This window comes from Meriones unguiculatus, chromosome 15 (assembly GCF_030254825.1).
Source record: "Meriones unguiculatus strain TT.TT164.6M chromosome 15, Bangor_MerUng_6.1, whole genome shotgun sequence".
Classification (NCBI taxonomy): domain Eukaryota; kingdom Metazoa; phylum Chordata; class Mammalia; order Rodentia; family Muridae; genus Meriones; species Meriones unguiculatus.
Window position 1 is genome coordinate 3,501,190 of NC_083362.1, and position 26,311 is coordinate 3,527,500.

At 55.1% G+C, this 26,311-nt stretch overlaps 2 protein-coding genes across 5 annotated transcripts; both read right to left on the reverse strand.

Moving 5' to 3' along the window:
* Positions 1-1,101: 1,101 nt before the first annotated feature.
* Positions 1,102-14,766, reverse strand: Tmem184a (transmembrane protein 184A). Of its 4 annotated transcripts, none has more exons than XM_021640721.2 (10): positions 14,570-14,766; positions 9,911-10,069; positions 8,687-8,914; positions 4,543-4,708; positions 4,169-4,259; positions 3,997-4,072; positions 3,803-3,894; positions 3,077-3,246; positions 2,412-2,606; positions 1,102-1,906 (listed from the first exon to the last, which is right to left on the reverse strand). In XM_021640721.2, the coding sequence occupies exons 3-10, from the start codon at positions 8,912-8,914 to the stop codon at positions 1,647-1,649; spliced, it is 1,278 nt and encodes a 425-aa protein (XP_021496396.1). In that variant the 5' UTR covers positions 9,911-10,069; positions 14,570-14,766; the 3' UTR covers positions 1,102-1,646. The 4 variants fall into 4 exon arrangements, with proteins under 4 accessions (XP_021496396.1, XP_060223972.1, XP_021496395.1 ...); XM_060367989.1 differs by having other exon boundaries at positions 9,755-10,069; XM_021640720.2 differs by lacking the exon at positions 9,911-10,069.
* Positions 14,767-18,772: 4,006 nt separating this feature from the next.
* Psmg3 (proteasome assembly chaperone 3) lies at positions 18,773-21,448 on the reverse strand. The gene is made up of 3 exons (XM_021640729.2): positions 21,258-21,448; positions 20,666-20,902; positions 18,773-19,247 (listed from the first exon to the last, which is right to left on the reverse strand). Exons 2-3 carry the CDS (start codon positions 20,879-20,881, stop codon positions 19,095-19,097), a joined length of 369 nt encoding a protein of 122 aa, XP_021496404.1. The 5' UTR covers positions 20,882-20,902; positions 21,258-21,448; the 3' UTR covers positions 18,773-19,094.
* Between the last annotated feature and the right edge of the window lie 4,863 nt (positions 21,449-26,311).

Here is a 26,311-nt window from a genome sequence, read left to right on the forward strand (position 1 = left end):
TTTTGGTCATGTTGGACCTGCGCAAGTCTGATGTGGGTTGGGGGGAGTGGGAAGCAAGGCACAGTGACCCCCACTGGCTGGGTAACCTTGGGCGACGTGTTTAGTTTCTTTGGTTGACACACCCTCCCCAGTATCAGGGAACGGAGGTGCAAGTGTATGCGTGGGTGTTCAGTGACGTCCATTTTGCCTAATCTGTGAGGTGCAGACTCCGGACACTGTCCAGGGCCCAGGAGCCTACTTTGTACCTGGGCTCGTGGGAGAGGACCCTTCCCAGCTTGCCCCAGGGCACATGGCCTCTCCAGGGCAGAGGAAGAAGGCAGGCAGAGTCTCTGGGAGTACAGAGTCCCTCCGGGGCCTGCGGGTGTGTGGGCCGCAGGGCCGTCCTGTGAGCCTACCAATCCCTGATAAGTAGGTGTGGGTGGCTTTTACAGCCGGGTGCAGGGAGGGATAGAGCCTATCTTATCAGCCCGGAAGGGTCAGGGAGAAGCCAATGGCCTTGACTCCTCCTGTCTCTGGGCCTTGAGAATAAGAAAGCAAGGAAGCACCCCACACCCTCCCCACACACCTCGTCTGATACTTTGGGCTATGGGAACTGACAGCTGGGCATGTGGTGCTGTTCCTGGGTGGTGCCCAGAGGGCATTTCTCTCTGGTTGCCTGCCTAACCAGCTGGGCACTGGCTCCCACTCCCTGCTGCCTTTGTCCCCATGTGTCCAAGTCCATCCTAGCTGGAAACACTGAGCCTGTCTCTGGCTCCCTGGGCACTGGGCCTAGTGCACAGGAAGAGGAAAGAGAGATAGCGGGCTCCCCAGCCTGAGTCCCCCTAAAGGGCATGCTAGGCTGCGCCACAGGCCTCAGCAACCACTTCAGGGTGGGGCCAACCTCAAGTTCAAAGGGAGGTGACTACGCCAGTTCCCGTCATGGCACAGAGCTGGTCATCTGGTGGCAAAGTCCACACTCTTTGCCCTGTACTGCTCTGAGCCACATCGTGATGCCTGTCCTGGCTGTTCCAGACACCCAGCCTCATTCCATGGCCCCTGTGAACCTCCTTAGTGACCGGTCACTCAGAAGACAAGCCCCACAAGAACAGAAAGCCCAACAACTAGAAAATGCAAGGTGTTTATCTATAAATAAGCAGCTAGTAGCTGGCAGGCTGGTGCACTGACAACCCTGTTGTGCTAAATAGGCTAGGCTGCCCTTGAAAAGGCCTCGCCAAGCATTGTGCTAGAATGTGGGGCAAGGGGCCTTCTCCACGCACCCAAGATGGCCACAGCCGGGCCCAGGCTATGAGGCTCCCCAGCCCTGGCTGACTGGACCCATTCTCCCTGGCCACCTCTCTACAGAGGGATGCTCAGCCTGGAATTTAACCATCCGTCTCTCCTGCCCATGGAAGGAATGGCCAACTCTCAGCTCCACCTGCAGGCTGTAACTAAGACATCCCACTGGGTCCTTGGGTTTGTCCAATTTGCCCAGGTGGCTTCCCCCTGGGCACTACATGGAATAAATAGAAGAGGCCCCGTGAGTCCCACAGTGAGGCTCTCAGAAGGGGCGGGGCCTCCGTCAAGAGCTGCTGGTAGGTGAGGACCCTGTTACCGCCCCAGAAACCAAAGAATGCTGGGTGCCCAGCCAGGCTCCGCATACCCCACCCCTACAGGTCCTCGGAGGGAATCAGCATACGTTTCTCTATGTTGCGGCTCCTCTTACCCACTCCGGAGCCACTGGCTGGGCCAGGGTGGGTGCTGGGTGCTGGGTGCCCACCCTGGCCCGGCCCAGGAGTTTCATGTGTAGACTGCTGCGTGTACTGCTGGTAGGCTGGCGAGAAGTTGTGGATGGCGTCCTGGACAATGTCCTGTGGGCTGATGGTCTCCTTTAAGCCGCTGGAAATGCTTTGCATCGGTGCTGGTGGGGCTGGAGGGCACAGCGTGTGGGCCTGAGTCACACAGGTCGCCTGGGCCACAGTGCCCTGCTTCGTTGCCCAGCCTCTCACCCCTGCGGCTCGCAGGTCCCCTCGGGCTGTCTTGGGTCTGCGGATCCTGCGTGTCCAGGCTTTGCCAATGGCTAGCAGACGGCCTCGGACACCGGGGACCCAGCTCAGCTCCCGAGTCTCAGTGCTGGTCTCAGGGCCTATCCTTGAAGAGACTCCTGCCCAGTGCCAGCCCTTCACTTTGAGCAGGTGGGGACCAGCCATGTGGCCAAGATGGCACACACGCTAGGGTAGCAGACCCAGCCTCTCCTGACTCCTTCCCCAAGCAGCAAGGAGACCTAAGAGAGTGGCTGGTTCCACCCATGTCTGTCAGAGCTCAGCATCTCCCTTGTCTGCCTGGCTAGGATACCCGTGGGCATGCCCCCCTGGTCAGTATTAGACATCACGGCTGGGCATTGCCCGTATCCTCGGCTTCGGGGCCCAGCTCACCTGGAGAGTTCTTCTTCTCCGAGTACACCTGGCTGGGGAAGGCATGGCGCAGGGCAAGTGAGGCAAACAGCATCTCGATACAGATGAGGAAATTCTGGTAGCCAGCGGCCAGGGTGCCGGCGCCCACCCTGGTGCCGTCCACGGCCTGGACCTCGGGGATGACCCCACACCTCTCCAAGATAGCCAGCAGCATTCCTAGGGACAGTGACAAGGACTCAGGCCCCATCTTTAGATGGGATATGAGCCCTGCCAGTTCCTACTGATGCCCAGGGTGTGCAAGGAAAAAGGCCAGCTTGACCCCAGAGCTTCTTTGATCCTGACTACATAGGTGGTGGGGTTATGACTGACAAGGGTTGGGTACCTTAAAGTCTCTCTCCCTGACATATCCAACTTGGGCCTGGGGACCCCTGCTCTTATGCTGTTGGCCATCTTCCACAATGGGGACTCTCATGGCCTGGTGGGGGTGGGGTAGGACCCAGGGCTCAGGAGGCGGAGCCGTGGCCTCCATCCGCTGAGACCTCACTGTGTCCCCTACTCCAGGCTCCGTCAGCTCCAAGGTAGGTGGAGTCACTGACTTTTGGGGAAACTGAGGCAGGCAGGGCTGAGATGGAGGTTCCAGGGATGCCGGGCCTGGTCCCACACCCCTGCCCAGCCAGCTCACACACCCTGCCAGAAGGAGAGGAAGATGATGGCTTTGATGGTGAGAAACTTGAGCACTGGCTCGAAGGGTCTCAGGAGGTCCCTGGTGGCAAAGTAGAAGAGGAACAGAGCGTAGAGGGCCAGGCTCACGGAGGCGTTGTACACGAGGGTCACGTACAGGTAGCCGCTGCGGACGCTGGGCCGTAAGGAGTGTTGGTTAGCGTGGTCCCCGCCGCTCCTTTAGCCTGTTCCTTTCCGGCTGGGCACCACAACCCCAGACAGCTCCTCCCTCCAGTCCTCCAGGTCCTCCCTCCAGGGCCTCAGCCAGTATTACAGGGAGAGCGGTGGGGTCTGTGGTTTCCCTCAGGAGGCTTGCTTCAGGTCACTCCCCAGTCCTGGGCACGCCCACAAACCTAACAATGTCTTTTTTTTTTTTTTTTTTTTGAGGCCTTCCTCATGTAGCCCAGGTTGGCCTCAAACTCATTGTATAGACAAGGATAACCCCCAGCTTAGCTTTTTAATACTCCTACATCTACTCCCCGAGTGTTGGGATGACAGGTGTGCACCACCACACCTGGTTTGTATGAAGTTGGGGACGGAACCCAGAGACTCACGTATGCTAGATAAATACCTACTAACTGACTTACAGCCCCTCACCCCGGGGGCGGAAGGCAGGCAGGCTGCGGGTGGAAGGACCTGTGGGAGCACGGCCTCCCCCGGCCCAGGGAGGCACCCGCTCACAGCCCCCTTACTTGAAATCTCCATCATGATATTTGTCAAAAGCCTGGAGGATGATGGTGATCAAAGCCATGACAGGTTTCACGATGCAGAACTGCAGTGTGGCCTGGGAGGGGCAGGGGAAGGGTGTGAGGCCGTGGTGGGGCGGGGCCAGGCCGCCGGGGTGGGGTGGGCAGGCCGCCGGGGTGGGGTGGGCAGGCCGCCTCACCTGTTTGCAGAAACGTAAGAAGGTGATGGAGTAGGACATGCGCCGGAGGCAGCAGGTCCCGTAGAAGCAGCTGGACCTGGGTGTGAGAAGGAGGTGGCTCAGGCTGCTGGTGAGACCACGGTGGGTCCTCCAGCGTGGCCCGGGGGCCCGGGGGCGGCCCGGGTGGGTTTACCTGATAGGTTTGCCTCGGATCTCAGCCATGATGGCGCTCTCGCCCCCCAGATACTGGAAGCACAAAGTCAGGAAACTGTAGATGACAAATGCTGCAGGAGGACAGAGGCGTGACAGCGGGGGTCAGTCCTGGAAGCCTGTGCCTGCCGGCTCCACCAGACACTGTCAGCACGCCCGGGGAGAGGGGTGCGCGCCCTCAGACCGTGAACCCGGGCGCTGAGGCCGCACAAGCCCTGAGGCAGCTCGCAGGGCTCAGCCGAGAGGGGAACGGGGCACCTTGCGGATGGCAGGGGAAGTGTGTGTGTGTGTGTGTGTGTGTGTGTGTGGCAGGGTGCCCGCTGCTCAGCTCCCCCAGGGCCCCGCCTGGAGGGTCACCTTCGTAGCAGTCTCGCACAGAGTCGAAGTATACGTAGTAAGGGTGGCCCCCGAGGAGGAGGAGGCTGAGCCAGGAGTCGAAGGCGTAGACGGGCACAATGAACAGCAGGCGGATGACGAAGCGCTGCTCTTGCGGGACGGTGTAGGAGCGGAGGTGGGAGTAGATCTGCGGCAGAAGAGTTCCGGTGGCACCGCGTCCCGCTCCCGGTCCACCGCAGGGGGCCGAGCGGGCCGAGCGCCGGGCTGCCCCCCCACTCCGGACAGACACGGAGTGGGAGCAGTCGGAGGGAGCAGACAACTCCACTCAAGGCCTCCCGCAGAGAGTAGGACTGGGGAGGTGGCTCAGTTAGTAAGAGGCTTGCCAAAGCAAGCCTGTGGGCCGGAGTTCAAGTCCCTAGCCCTCAGGGACAAAAACTGATACACGCCTGTAATCCCATTGCGGGGGGAGGGGAGGGCAGAGGCAGAGACAGGTGGCTCTGGGAAGCCCAGTCAGCAAAGCGGACTGTCCCTAAAAGCAAGAAGCAAGGTGGACGGTGCCTGGAGACCAGCATTGGCGGTTTACCTCTTTCCTATACCTACACACATACACCAGGACTGGGGTATGTCTCGGTGCTGGAGCACCTGTTACTGGGGCAGGGGCATGGCCAAGGCAGAGGCCGTACCCTAACAAGAGCAAGGCTCTGTATTCAATCCCCAGAACATGCTCCCTCCAAATGAAATATTCTGTTTATTATATACAAATATGTTATGTTTTTGTATAGATATGTTATCTATATATTATATCTTTGTATATATTATATATATGTTACATACTAATGTATATATATTTGAGACAGGTGTGGGCTGTCTCAGTATGTAACCCTGGCTGACCTGGAACTACACAGACCAGGCAATCCTTGAACTAACTGAGCTCTGCTGGCCTCTGCTTCTCCAGTACTGGGATTAAAGGTGTGAGCCACCGTAGTCAGCCTTTCTTATTTAATTTAACCCAAAGTTTTGTGCAGGCTAAGCAAGTGGTTTCCCAGTGAAGCACACCCTCAGCCCCTTAAAATTGTATCAGTGGAAAAAAGCCCCAGGCTCGATACCCAGCACCACCAAGAAGAAAAGTACCCTCGATTCACAAATACAAACATTATCCATCCACAGCTTCTGTGTGAGTATATGCCTTGGATGTGTGGGTGCCCGTGGAGGCCAGCAGAGGGCGTCAGTTGCCCTGCACTAGAGTTACTGGCAGCCAGAGGTACCCAAATGCAGGTGAAGCAGCCAGTGTTCTTAACTGCTAAGCCATCTCTCTAGCCCCTCCTCAGGGGATTTGGAGGCATACCACTGAGCCGCCCAGTCCTCTCTTTACTCTGAAGAGGAGGGGCAGAGGTCTCCCTGAACCTGGAGCCACTGATCTGGCTAAACTTACAGCTGGCAGAAGCGTTTCAGGGATCTGATTGGCCACCCCTCCTTGGGGTGTGTCCCAGCATGTCTGGAATCTATTTTTTCGGGTGCTATACTGCGTTCAGGTCCCATGCTTGCGTGGCAGGCACTCTACCAGCTAAACCATCCCGTTTTAATTGGTACACAAAGGCTGAGAACACCCAACCTCACGTCCGTCGTTGCTTCAGCAACATGGTATGAAATTCTTAAAAAGGGGGGGAAAAGATGGCCACTGTTGCTTTTGAGACCCTGTCTCACGATGTAGCCTAGGGGCTCTCAAGCCGTGCGTCACAACCCCTTTGGAGGTCTCATATCAGAAATCCTGCACATCAGGTGTTTTATATTATAGTTCATAACAGTAGCAGAATTACAGTTATGAAGTAGCAATGAAATAATTTTGTGGTTGGGGGTCACCACAGCATGAGGAGCTGTATTAAAGGGTCCCAGCGTCAGGGAGGTTGAGAACCACAGATGTAGCCCGAGCTGGCCTTGAACGCATGATTCTTCTGCCTCGGCCTCCCCCAGCACTGAGTGACAAGCCTGCCCCAAGCCTAAAATTCATCCCTTCAGCATTTTCAAGCCTGTCATACATTTTGATGACCCGTGGGGTCATCTTGAAGAACATTCTGGAAGTTGGAATATTCACTCAGTAAGTGTCAGAGCAGGCCCTCAACCTGGGGACCGTAGAAGGCCGTATGCTTTTTGACACCTCCAGAAGTCTGTCCCTAGGAACACATCTATCCAGAAATAAGAAGGAAAGAAATTAAGTGCAAAGAGGTTCATCACAGTGAAGCACAGGAACAAACGCTGGAGCTGTGCTCATCACAGGAGGCCAGAGCCTGTGTGGGGAGGAACACTATACAGTCAGTAAAAATGATGCTCAGCTGCACAGCTCGATGGGAAGTCCTCTGACGGGATCAGTGCCTGAGATCAGAGTCGGAAGGCAAGCCGCTGTCAAGTGTCACACGAGGCTTACACAAACAGAAGGAAAGGGTTGGGGGTGTGGTATAGTGCCCAGCACGCAGGCGGCCCCACGGAAACACACCTGCGATCTCAACGGATATAGTGCTTGGGAAACGGAAGCAGGAAAGCTATCCTCCGCTGCATAGGGAGTTTGAGGCTATCCCGGGCTGCAAGGTGCCAAAGGCCCAAACCAAAGCAGCACAAGAAAGAACAATCCGGAAGGTGATTGTTTTGTTCACTCTCCAGCTGTCTGAAGTTTCTGCATCTTTCTACAAGAAGCAGAAGGGGACATGCTCCACCCCACCTCAGTTCTAGGGACAGAACCAGGGCCTCCTGGCTGCTCAGCCAACACTCTACTGCTGAGCCCTTCTGTTACCTGTGTTTTATTTTGAGGGCGGGGCACAGGGGTCTCACTGGCTTGTTCAGGCCCGTCTTGAACATGCTATGGACCTCAGGGAGGCCTTTTTGGATCAGCCTGTGCCCCTAGGTCCCTCTGCACAGTTGTGAAGAGGAAGCAGTCTGGGAGCTGGGTGCTTCCTCCGCATTCCAGGCCGCTGTGGGGAAGCAGGACCTGTAGGCCACGCTGTTAGGGACAGTTGTGTGTGTGCAGGGGCCGTGAGGGGTGGTGAGAAGGCTGCTGGCGTCAGAGACAGGCTCCTTATCGGTCCCTTCCCCCTCTCCCCAGACACAAAGTAACCAGCCAGCAGGAGGCCTTTCCCAGGCGGTAAGCCTGGCTGGTGACCTTGGCAAGCTGCTGCCCACTCTTGCCTCGGTTTCTCCACCTGACCCCTCTTTGTCTAGTCCCTATCCCTCCTGGAGGTCTTCCTGCTGACGCCTAACAGCGAGGGCTAACCTTGCGCCAACTCTGTGGCTGAAAGCTGCCTGGCCTGCCCTCAGGCCCAGGTCTGTCTCCCTCGTATCCTGGTTACTGAGGCACACCTGGACAGGTGCCAGCCAGCACGTGTCTGTCACAGGCAGAGGTGTTTGCTCTTACTTCCTGGCCCCCCTCACCTACCGGCTCAGGCACTCTAATGGTGCCAAGTGGGTGTTCCAGAAGGCCTGGGGCTCTCAGCTCCCTGAACCATGCTCCAGTTCTTCAGCTCTCTGGCCTCACCTCCTAAGAACCCCCCCAGCCTTCCAGCTGCCCACCTTCCACCCCCCAGTTCTCCACTCACTGCCCGCTTGCCCCCCACCCCCAAATCCTTACTCTCCCAGCTCCCCATCTCTGGCTCGCTGCTCCCAGCACCCTCCAGTTCTGCACTGTCCCAGTTCCCATTCCTCTGGGTCCCCACTCCCATAGCTCCTTCACCCACCTTCCTGCCCCCCTCCCCAAATTCCCGGTGTGTGACTTGAGGTTCTCCATAGAACAGTCCAAGCCCTGGCCATTCCTGGCGGGAAGGGCCCTCTTCCCTCCAGCTGTGTGAGCCTGGGGAAGGCCCAGCCACCTTTGAGCCTCAGTGCCCTTGTCTGCGCACTGGGAACGATCGCTGACCTCGGGGAGCAGAGCGAGGGGCCTCACACATGACTGGGGTGCCCACCCAGCAATGTGCCACCTTCCTGGCAGAGACCTCCCCCGTTAGGCTCGGCGCCTGCACACTAACCCTGAAGAGGGGCGATAGACGGACACCACGCCTGGGGTCCTCCCGAGGCTCAGTGTCTGGTACCAGGGGCTGCCCCTGGAGGTCCCAGGATGCCGTGCCAGCTCCCCCAGAGGCTGCGTGGCTCAGTGAGGAGCGGGGAGGGGAGGGGTGCTCACCTGGTGGCAGGTTAGCAGCAGAGCAGTCCACACAAACACGCCTGACACGCCTCTGGCCAGCGCGCTGGTGAGGAAGAGCTGGGGTCCCCCCTGCGAGCCGTTGTCCACGCGCTCCATCTGTGGCCCGGCCGCCACCGTGGGCATGGCCGGAGGGGGGCTGCGCGGAAGCCAGGTCGCCGACACCAGGGGCGCTCCGGCTGTTTTCAGAAACTCTGAAGTGCTCCTCATCTGCAGAAGACAGCGGAGGAGTGAGGCCCCAGTGGAGGCTGGAGTGGGAGTGTGAGGGGTGGGGGTGGGGCAGGAGGTGGGCAAGGCCATGTGGGTGTCACCCAGTGGCCAGGTCGGCCCACTCGCAGTATCTGCGTGCCTGGCCACCATCGCTACCACCCTGCCCATGCTCGGCAGGTTCCCTGGAGGCCCACCATAGGCCCTGCCCCCTTTGTGGGAGTCTGGGTCTGACTGCACCTCCCCCCTCTCCTGCCTCTGGGCAGCTGTGGGCTCACTCTTGAAGAACAGGGGCCTGGCTGCTTTCCCGCCTGGGGCTCACATCCTGGGGTGATGTCCTGGGAAGCCCCTTCAGGGTCTTGGTCTCCTGGGTGCTCACACAGCTAACTTCATAGGAGTTAAAGACTAGTTCTAACAAGGTGGCCATGGCACACCCTCCCGTCACTTGCACTAGAGAGGCTGAGGCAGGTGGACTGTGAGTCTGTGAGTGTAAGGACCAGCCTAGGCTACCTAGTCACTCTGTTTCAAAAAAGAAAAAAAAAATCTCCAAAGAAACTCAAACCCCAAACAAACAAAACCCAAAGTCTGTTTCCATCGCATGCTGAAATCCACCTGCCGGGGGCATGGGAGGGAAGGCCAGTAAACACACCTCTCCCACCCTGGGGACCCTTCTGCCCCAGGTGCCGGCCCGCCCCCACCCAGCCCCTGCCTGTCCCTGACCCTGAGTGTTCCTTAGTGTCCCCCAAGCTCGGCAGCAGGCCGGAAGATCATGTGCCTGCTGGGAGCCGGCGAGAGCTGACCTCCTCCTCCCCTCAATCTCCCGTCCCGGGGGCGGGAGCCTACCTCTGTGACAAGGAAGCTCTTTGGCCCAGGCCTGGTAGGCCTAGCCTCCTCTAGGGAAGCCTGGCTGGTCATTCACAGAGGCCATGTGGCCCCCACTGGAGGCCGAGCCTCAGGTGGGGGCAAGGCTGATCTCCGGAAAGGCGCACGGGGCCTCACCTGGCCAGTGGCCCTCCGGGGCTTCAGGCTGAGGGAGGACCCAGGGAGGAGAAGCTGAGGCTCGGCCCCGCCCCTGTCGACACTCTATCCCTCTGGGGCAGTTTGCTCTGCAGCAGCTGGCTTCCAGGAACCGCCCGGCTGGCAGGTGCCTTTCACCTGCTGGTACCAGGTTGTCAGGCGGGACAAGAGAGAGGAGTCTGTGTGAGCTATGCCAGCTCACCAGGGAAGGCCATGGGCTTCTCTCTGGATGGTGAGAGAGGCCTAGAAAGGTGCCTCTTAACCTTCCTCATGCTGTGGTGACCCCTCCCAACCATACAATTATTTTCATTGCTACTTCATAACTGTAATTTTGCTGCTGTTATGAATCGTGACGTAAATACCCGTGTTTTCCAATGGTCTTAGGTGACCGCTGTGAAAAGGCTGTTCGACCCCCAAGTGGGACACAGGTTGAGAATCACCGTCCTAGAATTGGACAAACTGCTGGTTATATATTGTGGGTGTCCTTACTGCTCCAGAATTATGAAACTGGGCAGGACTGAGACTGTAGCTCAGTGGGTAGAGTGCTTGCCTGGCATGCATGAAGCCCCAGGTTCCACTCCCTGCACTGCATAAACCAGGCATGGTGGCAAATGCCTGTTATCCCAGCACTTGGGAGGTGGAGGCAGGAGAATTTCAAGTTCAAGGTCGTCCTTGCTTTAGGCTAAATTGGACTATGTGAAAGCCTGTCTCACTGAATGAATAAACAAATGAGTAAGAAAACAGGGAGAGGGGAGCATAAATTTAACCAAACATCATGGCACAGGCCTGTTATCCAGCCACTTGGGAATCTGAGACAAGATTGATAATTCAAGACAGACTAGGATACAGAGCAAGTTCAAGACCAGTGTAGACAACTTAGCGAGACCCTATCTAAAAATAAAATGTAAATTGTGTGCTGGGAATGTAGCTTGGTGTTAGAGCTCCTGCCTAGAATCCCCCAGTGAGGGGCTGGGGTGTGGCTCAGTGGTAGAGCACCTGCCTAGAATCCCCCAGTGAAGGGCTGGGATGTGGCCCAGTGATAGAGTTCCTGCCTAGAATCCCCCAGTGAGGGGCTGGGGTGTGGCTTAGTGATAGAATGCTTGCCTAGTCTCCAAGCACTGGGTTTCATCTCTAGCACTTCAAAAAGGGACTAGTGCATGACAGTCCTAAGGCAAGAGGCTCACCTGCCCTGGCTCCTGGAGCAGGTGGGGTCTGGCCATACCTCAGGCCTGCTCTGGGTTCATATGGGCCATATCACTGTGGGCACTGTTATGCTGTACCCATTCCCTTCTGGTCCTTTGTGCCATCTGACCCTACTGATGACTTAGTAGACAAGGCTTCAGGCTTCTTTCCTTTTGGAGTTGGGACATGGACACTGGGGGCTTATCTCGTGTCTGGGATACTCCAGCGGTGAATAACCGGAGGCTGAGGTCTGTCCGTCCTGTGCTTCCCTGCTGCTCTGCCCATATTTTCCCTGAGGCTTCACACACCACGGAAGTCATTCCCTCACTACCTAGGCAACCTCTGTCCCTGACACACAGGCCCTGGCCCATGGCTGCTGCACCTAGGCCAGCTCTCCTCGCAGACACCACTGCCCCTGCAGGGGCCTTCTGTCACTGCTAGCAACAACATTCCCTCATTCCGTTTCCATAAACTTTCATCTGAGATCCATTTGTTTGCTTATCTGTCCTTGGTAGGAGTTTCCAGAACCTTCCCCTGTGCCTGGGTCCCTAATAACCCTGGCCGGTTTGTGGATGGCCTTGCGCTGTGGGCCAAGGGGAGGGGATGACTGAGCAGACAGCAGGAAACACTTTGATTATCAGGAGGACTTCCCTGCCTACCATCAAGGGGCTAGGCTTCTAGGAAGAGGGCACTGGGCACGAGGCTTGGTAGGCAGGGCGGCTGCTTACTGGGAGATCAGCCAGAGGTGTCTTTGACCGTTGGGAAGCCCCTTCAGTCATGGCTACCCTCTGCTCTGAGAGCAGACGCCAGGCCCGGTGGCATGCCTCTTGTCCTCAAAGCTGTCCTGCCTCCAGTGTGTTCTTGCTTTGCTGTTATCTCAGGAAGGCCTTGGAGAGCCCATCTCAGCCTATCCCAGGCCTTGAAGGCACTTTAGAAACCCAGGCAGAGTTGTTAGGGCCCCTGCGACCTCTGCCCAGCCTCATGCAGTCATTTCCGGAAGCGGCCTCAGCCCTCAGCCCTTTATCCTGCCTGCCTGTGATCATGGACACCTTTGCCTCTCTAGGCCTCAGTTTCTCCACATGTAAAGTGGGATTAGTGAGGAACCGGGCTGCCCAACTGGCCTCTCTTCCTGTTAGCACAGGTTTCTTTGCGATCATGTCTTCCAGGCAGGACAGTGTGGAGACATTTCTGATCATCAGGCCTGGTAAACACTCTGGAATTCCGGTGTGTCTGAGCCTCAGTGTTTTCACCTGCAAGATGGGGCAGCAGTGACTGCCTCTGGGCTGCTAGGAAGAAAAAGTGAGCTACAGTTCAACCCACCTTCTCAGCAAGGCTGCGAAAGCCCACCCTCTCGTAGGCATTCGGATTGCTCCCTGCTGGACACCTGTGGTCACTGCAGCCTTCCCAGTGCCATCCCAGGCTTTCTATGGTTATGGGCAAGATGTGAGGGTGTCCAGCTATGTAAAGTCTGTCTGTTTGTTTCAAGATAGGGTTTCTCTGTGTAGCCCTGGTTGTCCTGGAACTCACTCCGTAGACCAGGCTGGCTTCAAACTCAGAGATCTGCCTCTGCCTCTCCGAGAGCTGGGATTAAAGGTGTGCGCCACCCCGCTGGGCTCTGTAATGGCTTTAATGGAGATGATGGATGGGGGAGCCCCTTCAGGCTCACCCCTGGAGCAGGCCAGGTGGGCGTGGAGATGGGCCTCTGCTAGGCCCACAGTGTGCATTTGCCACACATGTCCCCATCACAGCTAGGGCTTGGGACCATCCTTGTTGCTTGGCTCCGGGACCAGGGCAAGGCTTGGCTTTGCCTGGGGAAGGAGTTTATACTCTCCACATTCCGGGAGCTGTGTTATGCTGAGCTCAAGATTCCACAGGAGTGGAGGGGCGGAGACTGGGGCCTGGAGAACTGAGGGGTTCCAGGGAAAAGCAGCAAGAGAGAGGCTAGCCTCTTGTCCCTGTGTTTTCATAGTCTATTGAGTAAGGCCTTGCCAGAGGCCACCCTCACAGAGGGCTGGGCCCTGACCACACCCATGTCAGGATAGGCCTGCTAGGCCAGATGTGGCAGAGGGACCTCTGACCACTGTTCACTGCGACCATGACGCCCGAGTCCTGGCCAATCCAGAAGGCTGCATTGAGAGAGCAGGGGGACTAGGACAGTCACTCTACCCGTTCCTCACTTCCACCCCTGTCCCATGGCCTCCACTTCCGAGCTCCCACACATGGCTGCAGGATGGCCTGTGGTAAGTCTCTGGGTAACTACCAAGTCTCCCTCCAGAGCCAGGGATCAGGCTTTGTTTGCCCTGGGGCTTTAAGGCCGCTTCCTCGGGAACCTCCTGCTGCAATCATCAGCTGGCTGAGCTGACAAGCCCAGCTCTGGTCCTGCAGAGTGGGCAACACAACCTTGGCATCCCGGGTCCCGTCGGCCTGGGCTGGCTTCCAAACCCTCCGGGATCCCTGCTAGTGTCCGATAGAACCACAGTGAGGTTTGTTTCCACTGTTATGGCCCCAATCCAGGTAGCACCCACACCTGAGGCGTGGCAGGGTGGAGGCGAGGCCCAGAGCTCACTGTGGGTCAAGGTGCTCAGGTAGGCTGAGAGGCCCATGGGTGTCTCTCTCTGCACCCTTATTATCTTTCCGGGTTCCAGAGCACCTGGTGATGAGTCCAGACTTGCAGCCTTCCTCTGGGGAGCCCTCTGCCTTTGCCCCTTCCTGCTGAAATCCCAGTGAACCTGCCTGGGGTCTGGAACACGTATGCAGTGCTCCTGATCTGAGATGTGACCACCTTTCTTGGGTGGGCACGACCTCTAGGAAGGGAGGCGGGCCCAGAAAACTCGACATGACCAAGGCTTTCCTCGGTTTCCCCCAGTTATTTGAATCTCTGTTGATGGTTCTACAGGGGGTCTGCGCACTCCGTGGGGCACTCATGGTTGACCTCAGGTGGCTACGGGCCCTCTTTCAGGCCGGTGAACACCTGAGACTCGGGGCCCAGCCGGCTCTGCTGCCCTGTTATCTGATGAAGCACAGGCTTGCTCCCATCCATGGGTCTTGTGTCCAGTGACCCCAGACCCTGGCCACATGTGAACACTGCTCCTTGCTCTTTCTGGCAGCTGTGCCTCCTCTCCGCTCCTGTGCCCACCTCGCTCTCCAGACCTTCAGTCTTTGGAGAATCTGTCAGGGCCTGTCCATGTTTGACTTTGCCCCAGAGCCAGATGCCAGACTTGGGTGTAGGCCCAGGTGTCCCTTCACTTAAAGATGGGCAAAGCTTTGCCCTTGAGCCTGAGACCCTTTATGGTGGGTAGGGAGTCTGGACACAGGTGGAGAAGCCTGGAGGGAGGCCATGATGATATGATTCTGGACAGCAAGTATCTCCCAACCCTGATGGTGTGGGGCCCCGGCTGGACACCATTCTATTCCTGAGCCGGCCCCACTTGCACACACACTCACACCCACACAGCTCACCTCCCGGTGGCTCTGGGCGGCTGGCAGAGCCCACTGGACGGCTGCGTGGCTTTGGCTTCTCAGTGCACACTCTGCAGTTTCTGGGGTGGAGGAGGTCCACCTCAGTGTGGTCTCCAGTCCTCTGCTGTCCTCCTCAGCATCTGGGGCCGCCCAGGCCCCTTGGGCACTATCACTGCTGCCCAAGCATGGCTTCGCAGAGGCCCAGAGACTCCTCCCAGTCCTGCCTGGCCTGCCCTGCCTGCCCGACAGCCTTGTTGGGACACACCCACCCTCCAGCAGGCCACACCCTCTGTCATCCTGGATTCTGGGATGGGCTTCTTTCCCAGTCCTGGTCAGTGGTGCCCACAGATCTAGTCTGTAGAGCTGATGATGCTCAGACAGGTTTGTGACCATGAACCAGGTGGGAGCCGGTCTCCAGAGCTAACCTGGGCTCACAGGTCACGATGCCAGTGCCGTGTGTGGCCTGTGGGGCAGGGATGACTAGGTTTTCCCTCTACCACACCGCTCACTCTCCTTTCATCTCGGAAGCATCCGAAGGAGGCAGGGGACACATCATCTATGACCTCTGACAAGGTCACTGATACCTGTGACAGGATGCTGGTGACAGGAGACATGGGCTGAGTAAGTGTCTACCATGGCTGTCTGGGGTGGGTCAGAGTGCTATCAGAATCTTGTGTTTTGGAACTAGCCTGATGACCTGAGTTTGGTCCACGGGAGCCACAAGGTAGAAGGAGAGGAATTACTTCCTACCTGTATCCATGTATATGCAACGGGATGTGCACACCCCCACACACAAATGTTTAAAAAATAGTAATAAAAGAATCTTTGGTACAGCCTTGGGGAGTTGCAGCTGGGCCTATGCTTCTTGTATGCCCAGTGCTTCTTGTGCTCTGGGTGGTCCGGCTAGGTCTTTCTCTCGAAGATCCCCCTCCTCCCCAGCTCCCTGCTCCTTCTGACCACCCTTTATCTCCATGCCTCCATCTGTGTTCCCCTCCAGGCCCACCGTGATGGAAGCAGTTTGTCCTCACCCTCCAGGCCACGGTGTCTGCGTGGGTGGGGGTGGGCTCAGGGCCCCACGCAGCCTTAGGCACAGTGCCCACTTTGCAGTGGGCTCTGAGGCCTGGGGCGTAGCTCTCTTTAACCTGCCTGACTTGGGATTGTTTCTAAAGATTTCTCTCCCTTGAGCAGGGCTCTAGAATCTTCCATCTTGTGGTCCTTGTAGTGACTGTAGAGTCTCACTTGCAACTCAGCACTCTTGACCCTACAGACAAGCCCCGACCTGTGATGGCAAACTGTGAGCTGTGGTGGTAATGCCCATGCAGTGACCTGTGGGCTCCCCGCCCCAGCTGCCCACTCGGGGCTTGCCTTTCTTTTTTGTTTTTTTCCTTTAGTATGTGTTGTCGTTTGCTTGGCTTTTACATGGGTTCTGGAGATCCAAACTCCAGTCTCCCTGCTTGGTCACCCCAGCTCTGGGACTCTTGACTTCCCAGCCCTCAGTCTTAAGCTAGGCCAGGTCACCGTCCTGCCCTGTGTGCTGCTCACTTGGCTATGGGTGGGGGGGGCAGGGGGGCCCCCTGTGGGGAAAGGCACCTGTGGGGATCGCCAAGGACAGCTATCCTCTCCTGACTTCCATAGTGCCAAATCACTGGCCGAACGAGGGCACGCTGTCCTAGCCACCAGGGCGGCCACTTGCTCTCGGCAGAAAACTGCTAAAAGACCTCATCGTGGCAGTGAAGGCTGTTGGGAGCAGCCGGCCCCGTGGCGTGCGACAGGTAGACAGTGACCTAATTTCATGCTTTGCGTGTGCTAGGAGTTGCTTATAGATCTAGCCCGGGTGTGCACCACGTGCTGCGCCCCTCTATCCACAGAACGGCTCTCCACCCAGAAATTGCTGGCATGGTGGCTCTCTTCAGGGCAACGCGGGCCTCTCCTGAGTTATGGTGGCATCAGGAAGCCCTGGCCAGGTGCCTCCTCTGGTAGAGCCTTGTCTGATTTACACAGCAGATCTGGGCAAGGGACACTGGCTTAGGCAATTAAGGCATCTGCTATTGGTCTGTGTTTTATGGCTACCCGACAGCCCAGAGCAGCTGTAAATACTGCCCAGCGTGCAGAGGGTTCAATTACAGGTCAGTTTCAGTAGCTCTTCCCAGGCAGCCACTCACCCTGCAAACAACTGAGTGAAATTGCCTTATCGTTCCCAGCCGTCACTTTTGTGAAGTCCACTCTGACCCTCCTAAGGATCAAGTGTCTCCACCACTTGCCTTTTTGGGGTGGATGGAGGAAAGGAAACTGCTTGACACTGGGCAGTGGTGGCCGAGCACACCTTTAATCCCAGGTCAGGAGGCAGAGGCAGGTGCATCTTTGTGAGCTCCAGGCCAGCCTGGCCTACAGAGCAAGTTCCAGGACAGCCAGAGCTTACACAGAGAAACCCTGTCCCACCCCCAGCCCCCACAATCCTCATAAAACAAACAAAACAAAACAATCCTTAAGTTTATTTGCTGGATGTGGTAGCCAACGCATGTAATCTCAGCACTTGGGGAGGCAAAGGCAGGCAGATCTCTGTGAGTTTGAGGCTAGCCTGATCTACAAAGTGAGTCCAGGACAGTCAAGACTACACAGTGAGAAACCCTGTCTTGAAAAACCAAAAAGAGAAAAGAAAGGAAACTGCTTGACCCAGAACCAGAGCTGAGTGGCAAATCCTGCATCCCTGTGCCTTACTGACTGATGGAGTTGGCACCTATGGATGAGCTTCACAGGGCCTGGTGGCTGGGAGCAACGGGGCAGGTGCCCAGGCGTTCCAGCTGGGCTCAAATCCCAGCTCTTCCACCTGGGAGCAGCTGCTGCGTGGCCTCTGTGGGGCACAGGTGTCAGGAGCAGGTTGCTGAAGGGAGGTAATGGGTCACCAGGTGAGCCATGCTGCCTGCTTAGGGACCAAACAAGAAAACCAAAGTCACAAACCCGAACTTGGACCTGGCCTTGAGCTCCACCCAGAGCTCTATCTGCTAAGACGGGAAAGCCAGGGCCTGCAAGTTGGGCGTCCGCTGATACGGAACAGAGACCTTTGTACGATGCCACCCCACAGGGCTCCCCGAGCACGCCCTGCCTTGGCTGGATCTGCCAGCTGTGTACCCCACATTGGTCCTTCGTCTTTGTGGCCCGAGAGATACACTATGGCCATGCTCTCCAGAGGCTGGTGCCAACTGCTAGACCCAGCCTACTCAGGGGACTGAGAGGAGAAGCCAGGGTCTGGGAAAGGATGGACGAAGCACACAGCTGTGTGGGAGAGCTGCCTGCTGGGAATGGGGTGGGGGACATGTGCAGACAGGGCGGTGGGGCGGAGCTGCACCAGGAACAGGGCTGCCATAGGCTCTGGGGCACCACTGCTCTGGGCAGTGACACTTCTTCCAGACGGCTGGCAGAACACCCAACTTCCACCACAGCTGAGCTGGCTTCAGCCTGCAGCCCTCCTGTTCCCAAGGCTAGGGGAACAGGGCCCAGTACCCAGCAGGCAATGGGCCTGCACAAGGATCAAGACTTGAGACTAGCCAGTCCTGACCCATGTAAGTGAAAGTGGTCAGTGAAGTTACTGCTAGGTCACTGGACCTAGGGGACACTCTTGAACCTTCTACTCAGAGACCAAGTCAGCAATTCTGACCTCACTCCCTGAGCTCCGGGGAAGTCACTCCATCCTGGGATTCTACCTGGCTTCTCTGCGGCACCTTCTCCACTGGTGACCATCAGAATGTCCCAGCAGAAAGTCCCACTCAGCCGTGATGTGGGACCACCCCTATCTCCACAACAGGAGACTCCTGGGGTCTGAGATGCCACTCTTCGGAGGAACGGGCAGACAGGCCAATTCTGGGCACAAATGCCAGCCTAGTGTCAGAACCCCCTCCGCTCTGAGCTCAGGATTGCCCTTTGGCTTCTTGCCTCCCATACAGCCCATCCTTACGGACCCCTGCAAGGTCACCCTTGCTCTGCGCATGTCTGTCCCTCACTCTACTCTGTAACCTGAGGCTCTTGCCCACAGCTGCAGCATGGCAGCGGCAGTTCCCAGTGATGGCTGTTCACATCTACCGCACATCCCGGCGAACACATGCTGTGCTATTGCAGAACAGGAGGTTTTCCTGTCCCCTCAGATGCCCTGACCGTGACCCTATAACATACCACCATAATGTCTCGGGATTACTGAGAAGGCCAGGCAAGTATTTAGATTTATTTTTAATACAAAAAGTCTTCCCGCAAGTGCTGCCACACACCGGGGGTGCTAACCCCGAGAACTGGCCGCTGATTTCCATGAAGCGGATGCTCCTGGCCCTGCTGCAGCCCAGAACTGTGCCCAGTGCCCCAGGCACAACACAGCAGCCACACTGGGAGACTCCCCTGAGCTTGAGTGTCCATTCCAGCTTCCAGGCCGAAAGCCAGAGAGTGAGCCTCCGCCTGGCTGCCCTGGCGTTGGAGAGACGGGCTCGCAGACCCTGCCGAGCGCCCACTAGGTCCAGGGGCATTGCCCTGCCGGCTGAGGTCACCACACCTGGCACACCCGGATCACCTCCTTCAAGGCGTTCAGCCCTTCCACACTCTTGTCCTTCACAGCCATGGCCAGGAGGACGGCTTTGTTCCCTGCTTCTTGGGACACAAATGTTACCAGGTTCTTAGCAAAGACATGGATGAGAGGCTGAGAACGGAGGGAGAGAGAACAGAGCCATGGTTACACGAAACCTCACCTGTTGTTTTTTTGTTTGTCTTTAAAGCTAGGTTGTCATTTTCTGTAGTATCTTGGAGTCACATAGCCCAGGTTAGCCTTGCACTTGTGGCAATCCTCCTGAGTGCTGGGATTCCAGGAATGTGCTATCATACCTGACCAGCAAGCATTCTGATTCTGCCTGTACCCACTATACCTAGTTTTTATTTTCTTTTGGGGTGTGGGGGGTTGGTTAGTAGGGTCTCTCTATGTAACCCTAGCTAGAACTTGGGATGGAGATGAAGCTGGCCTAAAAAAAAAAAGCTTGCCTCCACCTCCCTAGCACTGAGATTAAAGGCACTTGCCACCAAGCCAAGCTCCACACCCAGATTTTTTATGTGAGTTCTGAGGCCCAGACTCAGGGCATGCTCCACTGCTTAGATCTATTAATTTATTTATTCACTTATTCATTTTTGTTGAGACAAGCGCTCACTACGTAGCCCTAGCTGATATGGAACCTGCTATATAGACCAGGCCTTCCTTCATCTTCCAAGTGCCACAATCAAAGGTGTGGGCTGATACACGCGGCTGTTTAGTCTCCAGTACATTGTGTGTATGAGAGAGTACAGCGTGGGGCAGTCAGTTCTCTCTGCCCACTGCAGGTACACGGGACTAAACTTGGATCATCAGGCTTTCACGCCAAGCGCCTAGGACTTGCACTAGGACTACACCACGTGTCACCAAAACCCAGTGGTTTTTTGTTTTGTTTTTAATGTGGGGAGAGCAGGAACTATCCCTAGCTGGCCTCAAACTTATTATACAGCTCAGTCTGATCACATACATGAAACAATCCTTCTGCTGGAGCCTCCCAAGTGAGAGGATTACAGGCATGCACAGCCTCACCCAGCTCAAACACTGTATTTTCCTGATGCTTTCCTCAAGCACCCTTCAGGGACCCAGACCAGCTTCCCACACTTCCCCTAAATCACCTCCAGGGAAGCTAAGATAGCAGTGACTCAGAGTGCTGAGCAGACTGCACATAGCAGACACAACAGGCTGCAGATGAGGCACCATTAAGATATTTCGCTGGTGCCTCTCTGGTTACCCCTAATCCAGACAGACATGCCTGCGAATGGGAATGCTGTCAAGACTCAAGAAGCAGACATAAACAAAAACATACAGCCATCACGATGGGGTCAAACTGAGGCAATGGCTATGTCATAAAAAGCAATACTCTGCTGAGTGCTGAGTAAAATGCTGACATGTTCAGAAAAGTCACTAGGGCAGCCAGGGCACCCTCAGATCTGAAAGATCCTGGAAAATGCTGACTGTGCCCGTGTGCCCGTGCGCATGACACTCCATATCCTATGGACACATGAAAACAGAAAAGATTCTTCCCCCAACCCCTTTACCTCGTCCTGCCCGAGGAGGACTTTTGTGGTGAGCACTGGCTTACTGATGTCATTGGTCACATTGCTGGGCTCCAGGGAGACTAGCGTTCCCATCTTCCCGAACTGGGTCACCACAACCAGGATGTGGCTGCTGAAGGCCGTGCAGACCACCTCGGTGGGCACACCACATATCACTTCTGTCTTCTGTTTGGATACTACCAATGGGTTGTCTTCCATGGTCCCGTTCTTCAGTGGAGGCTTTAGTTTCAAAAGAAAAGAAAAAAGGGACGGGGCGATCAGAGTCTGATAGAACCTGGAGCTCCAAAGAAGCAATGTCAAGCAGGCCATTCCAAGCTGCAAGTGGTGGCACATGCCTGCCATCCCAGCACAAGGGAGGCCGAGGCTGGAGGATCCCGAGTTCAATGCCGGCCTGAACTACAAGGGGGAGCCCCTAGTATCAACACCACGCCCCAACTCAAAAGCAAGCGTTGCGCATGCTCATGCCTGCTTTTGTTCGTCTCTTTGTCCCGCCGCCCTGCCTGCGATTATAGCCATGCCTCCAACTAGCTGTCTCCCATGTTTTGATAGCAGGGATGAGGGACACCAAGCTCACCGGGGCCCCCGACCGCGCAGGACTGGGGATGGTCGGATCACTGCTGAGTGTAGTCGAGCCCAATCCCGCAGCAACCAGCGCTCACAGCACCAGCAGCGCCAGAAAGGGATATCACTGAGCAAACTCAGCCACCTCTGGTTTAGCAGAAGCACCGGCAAGAACTTCCGGTTTCGGTCCGTCGGTCATAAGGTCCGTGCGTCGCTGCAGTCCCTGTACCTTAGGTTCCGCCCTGCAAAGGAGACATTCAGGCTTCCTGTTAAAGGGACACTGTGTCCCTAGGAGCTTCAGGACCTCGTGGGCGATGCTTGAACCCTAGCGTAGGGGGCCTTGTGTCTCAGCTGTGGACTGGAATGGCAAGAATAGCGAATATTTATTTTCACTTGGTGTGTATCTGGCTTTGGCTAAGGCACACTTAATATATAGTAACTTGATTTTGTCTGTCTTTTTTGCCTCTTTGAGTCAGGGTATCTCTGTGTAGTCCTGGTTGTCCTGCAACTCACTATGTAGACCAGGCTGGTTTGAACTCACAGGGATCTGCCTTCTTCTGCCTCCCAAGCTCTGAGACTCTTCTCCCTCCCCTCCCCTCCCCTCCCCTCCCCTCCCCTCCCCTCCCCTCCCCTCCCCTCCCCTCCCCTCCCCTCCCCTCCCCTCCCCTCCCCACACATGGTGGGTGTGACGCACCACCACACATGGTTTATGTGGTGCAGGGATAAAATCCAGAAGCTTGTTCAATCTAAGCCAGCATTCACCGACTGAACATCCCAAACCCCATTTAATCTTTTTTCTCCTTCCCTCCTTTCATTTTCTTCCTTCCTTGTATTGAGGAACGAGTCTACTCATTTACATTAGGTACTGCTCATCTTGCAGAATACTTAAAAAAAAGGCAGTGTTTGTTTGTTTGTTTTTATTTGTAGGAGTATTTTTGCCTGCCTGAATAAATGTGTACCATATGCATGCAGTTCCCTCAGAGGCCAGAAGAGGGCATTGGTTCTCTAGAACTAGAGCTACAGACAGTTGCGAGCTGCCAGGCAGGTGATGGGAGCTGAACTTGGTCCTCTACAAAAGCAGCAGGTGCTCTTAGTGCTGAGACGCTAAATTAAAACACTTTTTTCTTAAAAGTATAGATCGCAAATTAAGCATATTCCCCCATTCCTCTACCTGGCCCTTTCTCCCCTCCTTTACCTTAGTCTTCTTTGTTTTCCTAAACAAATTCATTTCTTTCATTTAACACACACACACACACACACACACACACACACACACACGAGGTTTAGTGTGACTATGAAAAACCTACATACAGTATCTGTCTTTCTGAGACTTGCTTAATTTGCTTAACGCGATTACCTCCAGCTTCATCTAGTTTCAAGAATGACATGATCTCATTCTTTTGTGTGTAGGTTCCTGTGGGGGGGCACATGTGGAGGACAAAGGTTAGTTTGGGTACTGTTCCTTGGGAGCTGTATACCCATCTTTTTTCTCTTTCTTTTGATCCTTTCTTTCATTCTCTTCTCTTTTTCTTTCTTCCTTTCTCTTTCTTCCTTTCTCTTTCTTTTCTTTCTTTCTTTCTTTCTTTCTTTCTTTCTTTCTTTCTTTTTCCCCTCCCTCCTTCCCTCCTTCCTTCCTTTCTTTCTTTTTGAGGCAGAATCTCATGATGTATCCTTGGCTGGCCTGGAACTCATCATGTAGACTAGGCTGGTCTTGAACTCAGAGATTCACTTGCTTCTGCTTGGATTAAAGGTTGTGTGCTGCCACCATTCCTGGCTACACCTTGTTTCTTGAGCCAGGATCAACTAGCTCACTAGTTAGCACAGGCTGGCTGCCTGCAAGCCTAGCGATCTGCCTGTGTCCACCTCCCCAGTGCTGAGATTGCAGGCTGTACCAGACCTCCCGGCTTTTAAATATGGCCTCTGGGGATGGTCTTTTGTGCTTGCAAGGCAAGAACTTCACTACTGAGCCATCCTCCCAGCCCCATCTTGTCTTTATGGCCGAATCTCCACTGTGTATATATTTCACATTTTTTCTCACCCATTCCTTTGTTGTTGTGTGCCTAGATCACTTATTCTTTGCTGCCCTCTTAGACATAAACCCCCTGAGTACCCTTTGAAAATAGAAAGCTCAAATGAATGGGACTGACCCCACCGTCACCTTCCCTGATGTTCCCTGACCCTTGCTGAGACCCAGAGCATGCTGGGACCTGGCTGGATGACCCTCACTAGGTCCCAGCTGCTGCCTGGAACCCCTGACCCTCACTGATGCTCAGGGGAAAGGAGGAGGAAGCCCTGTCCTGTGGTTTCATTTCTCTGCCGGGGATTTCACTGGCTGGGACATTCTTGGGCAGGTACTGGGAGGAAGTGCAGCCGTGAGCCCCTTTCCCACAGGTTGATAGCCATGAAAAGCCCACCTCAGAAGCTTTTCTGTTCATTCTGCTGACGGCTCTGAAAACCCCACGCTTCTGCTTACACGCTAAAGTCCTGAGACAGCTCAGGCACTTTTCTCAATAAATTTACTCCCCCTTCCTTGAGTTAATGACTCCTTATCCAAGCTCCATCGAGTCGTATGAAACTTGCTTCTTCCAAAAATGATTTCTTGGTGGTGTAAAAGAAAAGGCATGCATACAAAGCATGATGGGAATAGATACAGACTGAGAGGAAAACTTGCTTCTGAGCATTCTTGCAGTTGGCACGTGAAGGGGGAAGATTAGGGTTTCATGGCACTAATACTCAAGAAGCACAGAGCATATAGATTCCTCAGCAAAGTCTTTTTGTCGGTTCTATATTTAAACAGCCATCCGCCCACACACCGCAAAAGCAAATTGCTGGCGTGTTGCTTTGCCTGGAGAAATCTTCAAAAGCTTTTGATCCACCTTGTTCTGTGTTCTTTCTCTGAGGCAGAGGTCCAGGAACTCTGCCTCCCCAGCACACGGAAGCCCTGGAAACATACAGATCACCTTTGCAAAAGGGAGCCTGGAGAACAAGGTGGACTGCATTCTCGCTACCGAGTTAAGCAGCCATGTGAGAGGTTGATTTGGGGTTGTTTTTGGATCTTGATCTATTGATAAAGAAGGAAAACAAGGAGAACAGAGGTTAAAAAACAAAAAAGATTGTGTCAGGCTGAGGTGCTGTTGTTTCAGGAGGAGGACTTCCCTCTGGCTTAAATGGATGAGTGGGCGGGATTCACACGCTCAGGGCTTAACGAGAAATGCATTTTCTGTGCAAGTGTGAAGACCTGACTTCAAATCCCTAGAACCCATGTAAAAGTCCGATGAGGTAATGTGTTTGTAATCCCAGCGCCTTTAGGGAAAGATGGGGGATGCAGACAGGAAGCTTGAGGGCCAGCTAGTGTGATACATGTGGCAGCAAACAAGAGTGCCTGCCTCTTATAAGGTGGATGGCGAGGATCAAAGCCTCAGGTGTCCTCAGGGGTTCAGTGTGTGCCATAGCATGAGAACCTCTCTGTGGACACATCACACACAGAGATAATGAAGAGAAATGAAGGGCTCTCAATACTGGTTTGGCTGATCTCCAGTGTGTGCTTGAGGGATGGTTGTGCTGGAAAGGAAGACCCCTTCCCCCTTTTAATTTCAAGACAGGATCTCACTATGTAGCTCTGGTTGTCCTGGAGCTCACTATGTAGACCTGGGTAACCTTGAACTCACAGAGACCTGCCTTGGGAAGCTAAGACACAAGAAGCATGAATTCTGGGTAGCCCGGGTGAGATTCTGTGCAATGGTTATTCTTGGTTGTTCATGTGAGTGGATCTGGAATCAGCCAACGAGTAAGCAATTTCACATACTTGTGAGGGATTTTCTCAAGCCATTTAATTGAAGTGGAAAGCCCCATCCTACCTGCGGGTGGCACCTGCCTGAGGAGCTGGAATTACAAACCTGGGACACCAGGCCCAGCTGCAGGACTCGTTCTTTTTCCTTCATGAGCAAATCAGTGTTGTCGAGCAGGATGATACGGTGTGACTCTTTTAAATGCCCCAGCTGTGTTCCTGGGCTGATGCCATGGGACACATGGCATGGGAGTCATGGGACAGCAATGGAGGCTCCACAAAGTGCCTTGTGGTTATGAAACTTTCAGGAAGGTCACTGAATAGAACCCCAAGGGTTGTGGGAAGAAGGACCCACAGACAGGGATTTCTGTATTTTGCATGCTTGGAAGGCTTTCCCCCATTTGAATGAGCACATCTTTGCAGAGTCGGGAAGGCTTTCCCGAATCCAAGCACCATAAGTCAGAGTAGAGCCAAGCACGAGGCAGCTGCTGTTGCATCCTGCCCATGTAAAACAAACGCCATGCCGCGGACAAGCCAACGATGCCAAGCGTGACAAGGGCGCAGAGCACTCCTGTTGTAGGCAGGCATGCGAAGAAGTACGGACGCTCTGGAGAGCAGTTGGCTTGTTTTGTTTCCAGTGCTGGGAATAGAACTCAGAGCCTCACAATACTCTACCCACTCACTCCATCTCCAGCCTTTCCGGGCATGCCTGTGCAGGATTATCTTGGACGTGTTAATGGAGGGGGGGAGGCTTTTCCACCATGGGCGGCACCAACCCCTGGCTGCCATCCTCAGCTGAGTAGGTGACGGAAGGGAACTGAGCAGCAGTGAGCACTCATGGCTTTCTTCTTCCTGTCTGTGGATACAGTGTGACCGGCTGCTGCAGGTCCTCCGCTTCCCAGAATAAACCCTCCTCCCTGAAGTTGCTTCTGTCAGAGCATTTTCCCGCAGCAACAAAATAGTAACAAAGAGGCCAAAGAACTTGCCTTGTGACACCAGCGACCTGATTAGCTCTAGAAACCACATGGAAAAGCCAGGCAGGGAGGGCAAGCAGAGACAGGAAGGTCAGTGGGATTTACTGCCAGCCAGCCAACCTGAACCGGTGAGTACCAGGCCACGGAGAAGCTCTGTCTCAAAAAACACGGTGGATAACACCCAAAGAATGACACCTGGGATTGACCTCTGACCCCCACATGCAGACACATACACCTGCACACAGAAGAACATAGAATCTCAAAGAAGAGCTTGTACACGCTTGTTCACAGCCTCATCATTCACAG

Coding starts and splice junctions, on each gene's coding strand:
- Tmem184a (XM_060367989.1), bottom strand. CDS start 9,826: ATGACCAGCCAGGCTTCCCTAGAGGAGGCTAGGCCTACCAGGCCTGGG. Junction 3,247..3,802: donor TATCATGATGGAGATTTCAA/GTAAGGGGGCTG, acceptor CTTACGGCCCAG/CGTCCGCAGCGGCTACCTGT. Junction 1,907..2,411: donor GGAGAAGAAGAACTCTCCAG/GTGAGCTGGGCC, acceptor TGTGCCCTCCAG/CCCCACCAGCACCGATGCAA.
- Psmg3 (XM_021640729.2), bottom strand. CDS start 20,881: ATGGAAGACAACCCATTGGTAGTATCCAAACAGAAGACAGAAGTGATA. Junction 19,248..20,665: donor TCCTCCTCGGGCAGGACGAG/GTAAAGGGGTTG, acceptor CTCCGTTCTCAG/CCTCTCATCCATGTCTTTGC.